The sequence below is a fragment of the Macaca fascicularis genome, chromosome 13, assembly GCF_037993035.2.
Source record: "Macaca fascicularis isolate 582-1 chromosome 13, T2T-MFA8v1.1".
Classification (NCBI taxonomy): domain Eukaryota; kingdom Metazoa; phylum Chordata; class Mammalia; order Primates; family Cercopithecidae; genus Macaca; species Macaca fascicularis.
Genome location: NC_088387.1, coordinates 14,601,947 through 14,614,629, shown reverse-complemented (window position 1 = coordinate 14,614,629; position 12,683 = coordinate 14,601,947). Strand labels below are relative to the sequence as shown.

Here is a 12,683-nt window from a genome sequence, read left to right as displayed (position 1 = left end):
GCGAACTACAATGTCCCTCACCAGAATTCGATGAGGCAGAGTCTCTGCATGTGGTCCCTGCCTGGCCTGGGCTCCAACATCCCCAGAAGCACCACAGCTGGGGAGTTTGGGAGTCACCACACACAGTCTGCTCTCTGCTCTGTGCTCCTTAGTCCCACAGACCCCTCCAAATCACGGGAGCTGGATGCAATGGAGCCCTGGCCACCTGTAGTCTCACTCCAGGTCAGAATCGCTGTCCTCTGAGGAGGAGGAAACCTGAAGGTCCTCATAGAGGACACTCAGGGGGACAGGAACACAGGGAGCCTCAGACTTCTCTGAGACATGACGGCTGTGAGCGAGGAAGGCTCCCGGCTTCTCAGGAGAGGGAAACAAGGGAGCTGTCAGGAGGCTGGAGCTCCACCATCCGTTTTCCAGTCTCCAGAAGAGCATTCTGAGAGGCTGGGCCCCATCGTGGCTGGCCGCTGGGTGATGGGACATGGTGCAGGCCTGGGCAGTAGGCAGGCAAGGTCTGCTGTGCGGAGGCTGCCGGTCGCTGCTGGGCACCTGGGCGGGTGTCCTCCTGCTCATCTGGGGCGACGGACTTGGTCTGAGTTCGGTTGCAGCTGGCGGAGGTTGGAGAGTCTCCGGGGCCCCCAGCTCACCTCCCTGGATGGCATTTTCGGGCATCTGGAAGGGACCCATTCTCGGTTTCTTGGGGAAGTTCAGGCAAGCCTGAGTCGGAGCCTGGGCAGGTCTCTTGGCTCCTGGCCTGAAACTGAGATTGGAGCCGAGGCCCAAGCTGTGTGTGTCGGCTGGTGGGCAGGGCTGTGAGGTCACCGCAGGACGTTTGTCTTGTGCCTGGGGGCTGATGACCCGGATCAGGCCGTGGGGCTTGGAGGCAGCCTGGGGAACTTCTCGACGGCCACCCTGAGGCCTGCTGTGTGTCGGCTTCCTCACGACGAGAGGCTCCGGGCCCTGCTGCCTGACTCCAGGCTGAGGGATGTCGGCCACAGCCCCTGTCTGTCGTTCCTTTGGTCGGAGACTTGACGAGGAGCTCAGACTGGCTTTTCTGAGGGGAGACAGTGAAGCCAAGATGGATACCGTGTCAGACATTTTCGTAGCTGAGCCATCAGTGAGGGCACGGTCCACGCGTGGCCTCTTATTAGTTGCTTGGACCGGCATTGGCCTGCTTGCAACCTGAAAGAAAGGAGACCACACACGTTAGAAGTTCCTCGGCATCGAGCCAACATGGAAATCAACCACATCCAAAGACAAGGTGTACACAGCAGGAAATTCTTAATACGGTAAGTACAGGCGGTCCTTGGAAGTAGGGACAGATCCTCAAGGTGAGTGCTGATCGGGGCAAGACCCATGAAAAATGCACTCTCGAGCTATGATCTGAGAATACCATTTTTCTAAAGACTGTGTCTTGGGCATTCACTGGATCAAAGCGCCTCCACTCAGCCTTCCATGAAGTGGGACGGACTAATGCCCTTCTGAAGGCAGGTCGGTGGCTCAAGGGTTCCCAGGACGTCTTTTCTGAAAACATGCATGTTCCTGGGGTGAGCCGCCTCCATGTTTGGGGCCCCTGAGGGACTAATTTCCTCACGCCGCTAGGAAGACGTTGTTGGCAGGCTTGCCATCATTGCACAGAGAGAAAGCAACAGGAAATACGGCATCTTCAGATGCCTTCATCTGGAATCAAATGGACCTGGAAGGATCATGGAGTCCCTGACCCCAAGAAGGCAGGAAGAAGGGTTCCCCGATCCCCTCACACACACGGGAACCTGAAAGGAAATCAACCAGGGTGACCCAGAGGAGAAAAAGACCAGGGGCCCAGGGTGACACTCACCCTCAGATAATCACAAGATTCCATGGATTCTTTTCGATTTGGCGGCAGCTTTTCCGGAGGTGTCCCGGAAAAGATCTGCAGGAGAGCCTTCCTCTGCAGGTCTTGTTGCCTGCAGAAGAGAAAAAGTTCAGGCCCTGCCCCCTGGTTCTCCCCAGGAGACAGGGAGAACCCTGTCTGGGGCCCAGTCCCGTTCTGTGTTTTGTGATACATAAATGGAACTTTTGCGCCCTTTCCGCCTCTGCACCTTCCCTCATGTGCCAACCTTCCCATCCTGCTGGTGGCCCTCTAGGCTTCCCAAGTAAGTACTGTCATTTGGATTCCGTTGCTTTTCCCCCTGTCATGGGGAACCCGCACGAAGCGCCCCCGCCTCTCCACCGTCCCTGAATCTCCCAGAGCCAAAGGAGCTCCCGGATGGGGAACCCGGGAGGACACGGAGCTCTGGTCTGTTTCTCTGCAGCGTTCCTTCCCTGTCCCAGAGACGGAAAGGCACACGGTGTGCGGGTGCAGAGACACTGTGTCCTTAGGTGGCAGTACCCTAAGGGTGGTGAAAACCCCTCCCACTGCTCACCTTGGTCTCGCTTCCTTCTCTCCCTTTTCCTTGTTCAAGGGCCCAGGGTTCCTTCGAACCTGGGGCTTCCATGGTTTCCGGTTTTCCTTCCCTTCCTTTCTCCCAAAGGTCTGGGGAACCAGGGCTCCGTTCCAGCACTTCATGGGGCACCTGGTACTTCTGGCCGTGTGGCCAAAGGCCCCGCAGTTTTTGCACTTGACCTGTGGGTGGAAAGGAAGTGATGCCAGTGAATGAGCTGAAGCCACAGGCAGTGATCCAATGTCAACATTGAGACGGATTGTGAATTCAGAACTGAGTGAGGATTCCAAAGCGGGGACACCGGCATGGGGGCCCTTAAGTGGCGGGAGGGTTCGGTTACGATGTTCCCTCCCAAAGCCCATGTGACGGAGGAACTCTCAAAGGAAGGACTCAGGGTTCTAGCGGGGACGATCATGAACCCGATGTCCACAACACAGCCCAACCTGGCTACACAGGATTCTGAGTGGAAAGGGAGGTTACTCCCAAGAGTCTCTCCAGGGACCTGTCGGGCCGGGGAGGAGGTCCCAAGCCAGGCCCACCTTGGATGGGAAAAGCAACCCGGGTGGTGCTGGCAGAACTCTTTGGAATCCAACCCAGTCTCTGAGGACCGTGTGACACTCGCCCCCTCCTCCCCCCTCGATACCCAAAAGATTCCAAGGCTAGACATACCCTGGGATCTTCTTCATCGGGTGGGGGAGCCCTTGGCCCAACTGGGGCCCTCTGCTGCTTCTGGAGGGTCTGGGCTCTCACGAGTCCGTTTGCCCCACTTTTGGGGTCACGACGTGCCATCTTCTTCGTCTCCTGGGCGTTTTATGGCCGCCTTTTTCAGGGGTTGATGGTTGGGTCACCTGAATCACACACAAACACACACAAAGCGATGGTTAGGCACATTGGATATTCACACACCCACAAGAAACCCTCAGCTAATTCCATGACGGTGTGGTCATGAGGAGACCTCACCACCCGTCGGTCAAATCTGTGGATCACAATGTGGTGTGTGCATCCTCAGATATTGTGTGTTCCTCTGCCGTGACTACCTGGTCCAAGAGTAAACTTTGCCTGCCACATGGCCCACGGCCTAGGTATGTGGAGTTGGAGTTGAGATTTCAATCCCAACCAAACAACTGATTCTGGAGACTGGACTTAGGTCTATCACCATTCACTCCAGTAGAAGACACAATGATTCTCTCTCCCCTGAGGGACAAAAGAATAGAAGCTACAGGGCATGGCCGATGTCACCCCTTGGCAGGTCTGCTTGAAGGCAGGGATAAGGGATGCTTCCTATCAGAACTCAAATCACTACTCTTGCCGTTTCATTAGGCAACTTCCAAACACAAATTCATCGAGAGAAGTTATCTCCCTCTCTACCACACTAGCAGGTGATGGTCTTTCCTGCTCTGTCTTTTTGGCTTTAGCTCCAGCCCCTCTTTATTTATTTTTCTGGTATTTTACACACGCCATACGAATTCATCTAAACAAACGCTGAACAAGTGGCATATGAATTTCTTACATGGCTAAAGGGCAAACCACCCCTTTTCCAAAGTTCTTTTTCCATTTACCCACCAATTCAGCATGCTGGAATAAATTTCTTTTTGCATTTCCATCTGGCTCTTATCCCAGGCACGGAGATGGAAATGTTTTCTCGCTTTCTGTTCCAAGAATTACGGGTAAGGAGAACACATCCTACCACATCAGCGAGCCCCATTGTGATCTGTTTCTTTCACTCTCCTTTGTCTCTTTTCCCCCAACCCCTCAGGGATTGCGTGAAACAACCAGTCGTTCAGGGAAACTAACCTGAAATTACAGGTCTACTTTCTTTCCTCGGCTGGCGCTCAGATGGACAGGTGAGCTGGCGCTCAGATGGGCAGGTGCTGGAGCAGCCCTGCTGGAAGCGGTGCAGCCTTCAGGAAGCCGGAGGAACGGTCAGAGAGGGACCTTTGCTTTCCAGGTTGCCTTTTATACTGCCTCTGGACCCCTGACGCGAAACGGACCCTAACCTAATCAACTTAATCCAATTACATGACCTGGAAAGGTCTATTTGCCCAGCCCACTCTAAGATGATGTTCACTATGGACAGACATTCTAATACCTACCTGTACAGCTGCAAGCTTTGAAGAATAGATGTTTCCCGTCAGGTATGTAGCACTGGTGCAAGTACCCCTGTCTGGTTTTACATCTTTTTTTTTTTTTTTTTAAACAAGGTGCTAAAATAGACACAGTGTAATTGGACCATATTTACTCTATTTCAACGTAGGCCACAGTGTCATCAAGAAGGTACACCTTGACATGCAATCTCGGTCGTTATCCATCTTCAGAGCTTCTCCTTCTTCCCCACAGTAAGTGCGTCAGCAGAAAACCCTGACCACAGCCTCACGTGTTTTCTCCTCCAGGAGGCCCTTGGAAACCACCGTGAATTGGACTGTACTGGGAAACCCAGATGAAGAAAGTCAACACCGCTTTGTCCTTCGGTGCCTGGCTCCTTTTTCAGCTCGTCCTGCGGCTCCAGGCATTATGCCTGAAGAGTCTCCAGGACACCGGTGCGGCTCTATTTCCTTGGGTCCCGTTGCCATTTCTCTGGATTTGCGAAGATCCAGCGGACTTTCTGTGGAACTCTCTTGTCGGGGAACTTGGGTGCCACGTCCCCTCATTCTGCCCGTCGTCATCTGCACCTGCACGAGTTAGGGTCCAAGTTCCCTGGACGAGAAGAGACAGGCAGGAGTCGGAATGGTGAACCAGCACACTGGGGGCATTTTCTCACTTGGTCCAAGTGACCCCATGGTCTTCTAGAGCTTTGGAACCAGTCGCGTCCCACTTGACACTACACCCGACTCTCAGTTGCTGAATGTTGTTGGCCCTCTGGCGATCTCCTGTTGGATGAGTTGCACCTGCTGAAACTCGATTTCCCCTGGATTTGCGCTTCATTAATTATTCATGATTCAGGTGGGAACGCCTGCTTACATCCCCCTGTGGCTGTTCTCTGAGCTTTCCGGTCACATCGTTTCCTGCCATGCTCTTTGGTTCATTTTGGTCATGCTCCTTCTGCTGTCAGAGGAGCAGAGAGTTGATCTTGTTGATTCTGGATACTGATAGTTTCTAGGTGATCTGGATAACCAGGGTACGACCCTCAACGGCGGCGGAAAGGGAGCAGCCATTTGGCGTTGCTCAGAAAATCCCACTCAGTTCCCAGGCCTCCTAGATGTGGAATCCTGGTCAGAGTTGTTCCCAGGTCAGAGAACGGAGATAGCCTGTGCATGGTGGGATATCTTTACCTAGAGCTTTCAGTGAGTCTCGACCTCAGCTACTCTTAGGATCGGGGGAGAAGCATGGAAAGGCCCTGTGCTCAGGCATCTGGAAAGAAGACGGGATGAATATTCTACCTCTGAAGTACGTCCCAAATCTGGGAGTTTACTTCCCAGATTAATAGTGTCATCGATAATTATTAAAATTGGTCATTAGTGTTTAATAATTAATCATATTATTACTCCTAATACCGCAGGGTGTGTACACCTACCTTTGATGTCATTCCTAATATCCAGGGAGGGAGAGCATGGTTTTAGTTTTAATATCGCAATAAGCGCACACTCACCCTGTGACACAAATCCTAATATCCAGTGTGGTAGAGTATGACATGACTCCCAACATAGCAATGAATAGACAGCCACCCGGTGATATGGCTCCTTATATTCACGGAAGATGAGTATGATATTAGTCCCAATATCGCAGGGAGGGTACAGGTCTTCTGTGTTATGATTTCTAATATCCAGAGGAGGAGAGGATGATAATAATCCCAGTGTCGTAGGCTGTGTTCACCGGCCCTGTGACATTGTTATTAATATCTTCGAAGGGAGAGGATATTACTCCCAATGTGGCAGGGGGTGTACATCCACCCTGTGATATTCTTTATATTCCAAGGCCGAGAGGTTGATATTACTCCTAGTATCACAGACACTGTACACCCCCGTGTTTTTAATCCCTGCAATATTCGGAGTAGTATCATCCTCTCTTGGGTGGAAATTGGGAACAGTATCACCGGGGGCGTGTACACACCCTGCGATATTGAAAGTAATATCATCCTCTTCCCTCCTGGATCATGGAAACAACATCACTGTGGGGGTGTACACTTTCTGCGATATTGGGAGTAACATTATCTTCTGTGCCTTGGATTATTAAGGATAATATCACGGGGGCATGTGTACATCTTCTGCAATATTGGGAATAATATTATCCTCTCTCCCCCTGCATATTAGGAAAGATATCACAGAGTGGGTGTTCACCTCCTTCGATATGGGGATTAAAACCATCTTCTCCTGTTCCGGATATCAGGAGGAATATCACACGGGGATGTACAGTGTCTGTGATACTGGGAGTAATATCAACCTCTCGGCCTAGGAATATTAAGAAGAGTATCACAGGGTGGATGTATACCCCCTGTCATATTGGAAGTAACATTAGCCTCTCCCCCCCATGGATATTAGGAACAATATACCAGACTGGGTGTATGCCTCCTGCTCTACGGGGAGTAATATCATCCTCTCCCTTCTATGATATAAATAACAATATCACAGGGCAGGTGAACACAGCCTGCGATACTGGAATTATTATCATCCTCTCCCCCTCTGGATACTAGGAACCATATCACAGATGAGTTGTACCCTCCCTGCGATATTGGGAGAGATATTATACGCTTCTTCCGTGAATATTAGGAGCAATATCACTGGGCGGCTGTCCATTCATTGCTATGTTGGAAGTCATGTCATACTCTACCCCCTAGATATTAGCATCACTGCACAGGGTGAGTGCACACCTACTGCGATATTAAAACTAAAATCATGCTCTCCGTCCCTGGATATTAGGAACAACATCACAGGTAGGTGTACACCCCCTGTGGTATTAGGAGTAATAATATGATTAATTATTAAACATCTTTGGTCGATTTTAATAATTATCAATGACACAATTAATAGGATACCATTATTAGCTATGGATAATTATTTTAAATATACGATTATGTACTCTTGAAAATAATTAGTAATATTAATGTCATTTAACAATATTATTAGTTCTTAATATTAATAATTATTTTATTACCAACATCACTTAGTATTGATTTAAGTAACATTAATTGCTGATATCATTATTTTATTAATAGTGATATTATGATTAATTGTTATACTAATCATTAACATTTTTTACCAGTATTAATTTATACTATCTTTATTGTGATTATTAATATTGATGATTGCTATCAATTTTTATTGTATTTATTAATATTAATAATTAACAGACTTGTTCCTGATATCCGACGGGGAGAGGATGATATTACTCCCAATATCGAAGAAAGTGTACATCCCTCTGTGATATTATTTCTAATAGTCAGGGGGTAGAGGATGACATTATTGAAACTATCGCAGTGGGTGTCCATCCCTTCGGTCATTTTGTTCCTTATATCCTGAGTGGGAGAGGTTGATATGACTCCCAATATCACAAGAAGCGTACTACCGCCTGTAATATAGTTCCTAACATCTAGGTGGGAAGAGGATGATATTACTGCCCATATCGCACGAGTTGTAAAACCCCTTCGATATTTTGCCTACGATCCTGAGGGGAGAGGATGATATTACTCCCAATATCGAAGAAGATGTATAACCCCCTGTGACGCTATGTTCAATATCCACTTTGGGAGACGATGACATTACACCCAATATTGCAGGGGATGTACATCCACCTTGGGATATTGTTCCTTATATCGAGAGGGGGAGAAGATGTTATTACTCCCAATAACGCAGGGGCTGTGGCTGTACACCCCTCCTGTGTAATTGTTTTTAATATCCTAGGCAAGAGAGGATGACACTACACCCAATATCGCAGGGGGTGTACATTCACCCAGTGATATTGTTCTTAATGTACTCCACCTCTGTCCGCCAGGGATATCGTTTCTAATATCCAGGGGAAGAGAGGATAACATTATGCCCAATATCGCAGGGGAGTGTACACACCCTCTTAGATGTTGTTCCTAGTATCCAAAGATAGAGACGATGATGTTACTGGCCATATCGCAGCGGGTGTACAACCTTCTGTGATACTGTTTTTGACGTTCAGTGGGGGAGAGGATAACATTAATCCCAATATCACAGAAGGCGTACAGACCCCTGTGATGTAGTTCCTAATGTACAGGGGAAAGAGAAGAATATTGCTCTCAATATCGCAGGGGGTGTAACCACCCTGTCCCCTGTATATTGCTCCTAATACGCAGCGGCATGGAGGCTGATAGTACTCCCAATATCCCAGAAGGTGCACACACGCCTGTGATGTAGTTCCTAATATCTAGCGGGAAAGAGGCTGATTTTACTTTCGATATTGCAGTGGGTGTACACCGCCCCCAACCCCAGGGTATCATTCCTAATATCCAAGCGGGAAGAAGATGACATGGCTGACAATATCGAAGGGGGTGGACACCTCTTCAGTGATATGGTTCCTCTTATCCAGGGGGTAAGAGGATGATATTACTCCCAATAAAGTAGGAACCGTACAGCCACCCTGGGATTTTTTCCTTAATAACCACAGGGGATTGGTGACATTACTACCAATATTGCAAGGGGTGTACACCCCTCCTGTGATATTGTTTCTCATATCCAGGAAAGGAGAAGATGGTATTAGTACCAATATTGAAGGGATGGACAGCCCCCATGGGATATTGTTCTAAAGATACATGTGGAAAGAGGATGAGATTCCATCCAATATAACAAGGGGTGTACACCCCACCTGTGATATGAGTCATAAAACCTAGAAGAAGAGAGAATGACATTGCTTCCAAAAACACACGGATTGTACACCCACCGTGATATTGTTCTTGTCATCTAAAGGAAGAGATGATGATACTACTCCCACTACTGGAGAAGGTACACACCCCCCTGTGATATTGTTCCTGTAACTTGTGGGGGAAAGCATGATATTACTTCCAATATGACAGTGGCTTGGCACCCAGTCTGTGATATTGCTCCTAATTTCCAATAGGTAAAGTATGATGTTCCTGCCAAGAGAGTAGTGGGTGTACAGCCACCCTGTGATATTTCTCCGAATATTCAGGGAAACACGGGATGAAATTAACCCAAATGTCCCAAAAAGTGTACACCCATTGTGTGATATGGTTCCTAATGTCCGGAGCTGCAGAGGATGGTATTCGTTCTCCGATCGCAGGCTGTTTACACACAACATGGGAAATTGCTCCTAATATCCTGAACAAAAGACACTGCTAATAATAGACACACATTGCAGGGGGGAGTAATTGGCTATTACGATCCACATCGCAGGGCGTGAGACACTCCCCGCGATATGGGGAGTAATAACAACCGCCTCTCCCCCCTGGCTATTATGATCCACATCGCAGGGCACTTCAGGACACCAGTTCTGTCCCAACCTTGACTGAGACAGTGGGTGTCATGGGACTACCTCAGGGTGGGTGGCAGTTCAGCTCAAAGGTTTCCCTGCTGCCAAAGACCAACTGTTCCTGCTAGTTTGAATCTGGCCACAGGGTCTCTGTTGGTGAGACAGATGACCATGAGTCAGATACCCTGAAATCTAGCACGACAGAGCTCAACGCCCCATGACAGGCACCATAGCACGCAAACTTTGCAGACATACTAGCAAAGGCCACAGCAGGCGCTGAGTGAGGAACAAGCTGACCAAGATCCTGAGGTTCTGCCACACAGCCCTTAAACCAGGGACTGGAAACTGTTTCCCTAAAGAGCCAGGAGTCAGTATTTTCAGCTTTGCCAACTGATCTTTGCCTCAAGGATGCAACTCTGCCATGGCTGCACGTGCACGACAGCAGCCTTCTGCAGGTGGCCTGTGAAGAGATGGACATGACTGCACCCCCCATCAAACTTTACTTATGGACATAGAAGCTTCTCAGTGTCATGAAGTGTTAGTTTTTTATTTGTTCAACCTTTTGGAAATGTAAAATCCATTCTTGATTCACGGGCCACAAGAGCAGGCAGGGACAGGCTGTCCCTGGCCGACCTCTGGAATGAACTTAGAGAAGGAAATGACCGGCTGGGCCAGCGCAGCCTCCTCACAGCGGATTCACTGCAGGAGGGTCCTTCTTAGCAACCACTTCTCATCCTTCGTCTTGGCTTCAAGTGCAGTTCAGGTGGAGAAAGAAAGAACAGAACTGGCCTCGGCAACAAGAAGGAAGGAGATGCAGGATCGAGCAGCCATGTGGATCCATCACACTCAACATTCACACCAAGTGAAGCACAGGCAGCACCAGCCCGGGGGGTCGAAGTGGAGGCTCTCTGGGGTGCGGAACCTCTGGGTGGGCAAGATTCTCTACCTAAAACTCATATAGAAGATCTACACAGCAGTAGTTACAGAAAACACACACTAAGAAAAAGGCCAAAATAAAAATAGGACACCAAGTTTGGCCAACCGGGTCTCACAAGCCAGTAGGTAAAAAAGCCCAGGAGGGCCCACCAGAGGAGCTGGGGGTGGGTTCCTGCCTGCAGGGGGCCTGGGACACCCCATTCCCACAGATGAGGACCCAAGTTTTAGGGAGGAAGCTGTCAGAGTCACCCAGTGAGCTGTTCAGAGCTGGAGCCACAGAGCAGGTGAGGAGTCCTGGCCATGTCCCCGTGTGCGCTGAGAAGCTGGGGTGGGGGCACACCCCCAGGGGCAGATGCAAACAGTGGACCTCGGGCCCTCCTCCTGCCCAGAGGATGCTCAGCTCCCAAGGGACTACCAAGACCTGGAACCCAGGGACAGACCCCCTGACCATCATGCCCAGGCCTCCTGGATCAGGCAATGTCCAGTACAGGCAGGCAGTCTGGGCTTGGGGCCAGGACAGGGGTGGATGGTCCTGCTAGGCAGGCCTCCTTCTCCCTACCAGCTGGGCTGGTTGCACTGTAGTTTTGGTTCTGGCAACATATTGCTGCCCACTTTGGCCACACCAGTCCCCAGTTCCCTGGCTAGGCCCAGTGCTGTCCAACCTACCTACACAGGCCCCACACACCCAGTGCCCACTAGGCTCTGTCAGCCAGGAGGACCCATTCTCATCCCCTGAAGTTTCCATGGGAGCCTGCGTCCCACAGGGACCCACAGCTCAGGGCCAACCTCCATGTGGGCCTCTTGGTCATGGTGGTAGGGGCGGGGGGGAGTTGACCTCCAGCCCTCCCATCCTGGCCACTGTATTTTGTGGGGATCATTCAGTCCTTGGAGCTTCCTGGGGATGCCAGAAGGAAGAGAACAGGGTGGTCATGGCAGCCTCAGCCCCAGGCTCTGGGCCGGAATTTGATAACGACCAATTGAGAGCAACCACTGAATTCGATCCTCTTACAGTTCCACGAGAAGTTGGTGAAGAACTGAATGTAGACCATTCTATGGTCATCTGGCATTTGAAGCCAATTGGAAAGCTGAAAAATATTGATAAGTGGGTGCCTCATGAGCTGACCAAATATTTTAAAAATCATCCTTTTGAAGTGTCATCTTCTCTTATTCTATGAAACAGCAATGAACCATTTCTTGATCAGATTGTGACATGCCACAAAAAGTGGATTTCATGCAACAGCCAGCTCACTGGTTGGACTGAGAAGAAGTTCCAAACCACTTCCCAAAGTCAAACTTGTACCAAAAAAAGGTCATTGTCACTGTTTGGTGGTCAGCTGCCGGTCTTCTGATCCACTACACTTTTTGAATCCTAGTGAAATCATTACATCTGAGAAGTATGCCACGCCATTCGATGAGATGCACGGAACACTGCAGCACCTGGAGCTGGCACTGGTCAACAGGAAGGGCCCAGTTCTCCACAACGCCTGACCACATGTCATACAACCAGGGATTCAAAAGTTGAATAAACTGGGCTATGAAGTTTTGCCTCATCTGCCATATTCATCTGACCTCTCGCCAACCAACTACCACTTCTTTAAGCATCTTGACAACTTTTTGCAGGGAAAACACTTACACATCCAGCAGGATGCGGAAAATGCTTTCCAAGAGTTCATCGAACCCTGAAAGCATGGAATAAACAAGTTTATTTCTCATTGGCAAAAATGTGTTCAATGTAATGGTTTCTTTTTTTCTTTTTTTTTTTAAGACAGTCTCACTGTCACCTAGGCCAGAGTGCAAAGGTGCAATCTCGGCTCACTGTAACCTCTGCCTCCTGGGTTCAAGAGATTCTCCTGCCTCAGCCTCTTGAGTAGCTGGGATTACAGGCACTTGCCACCACACCCAGCTACTTTTTATATTTTTAGTAGAGATGGTATTTCACCACGT

General features: G+C 49.4%; 1 protein-coding gene across 1 annotated transcript; it reads right to left on the bottom strand.

Annotated features, from left to right (window-relative positions):
* Nucleotides 1-213: 213 nt before the first annotated feature.
* LOC135966945 (protein FAM90A5-like) lies at nucleotides 214-3,206 on the bottom strand. Its single transcript, XM_065527702.1, has 4 exons — nucleotides 3,087-3,206; nucleotides 2,400-2,599; nucleotides 1,832-1,940; nucleotides 214-1,176 (listed from the first exon to the last, which is right to left on the bottom strand). The coding sequence occupies exons 1-4, from the start codon at nucleotides 3,204-3,206 to the stop codon at nucleotides 214-216; spliced, it is 1,392 nt and encodes a 463-aa protein (XP_065383774.1).
* Nucleotides 3,207-12,683: the final 9,477 nt, after the last annotated feature.

Bases quoted from the DNA above. Each gene is read 5' to 3' on its own strand.
- LOC135966945 (XM_065527702.1), bottom strand. From the start codon at position 3,206: ATGGCACGTCGTGACCCCAAAAGTGGGGCAAACGGACTCGTGAGAGCC. The intron at 1,941-2,399 runs GTGAGCAGTGGG...TCTCTTCTGCAG, and splicing joins GAGAAGGAAGCGAGACCAAG to GCAACAAGACCTGCAGAGGA. The intron at 1,177-1,831 runs GTGAGTGTCACC...CCTTTCTTTCAG, and splicing joins AATCTTGTGATTATCTGAGG to GTTGCAAGCAGGCCAATGCC.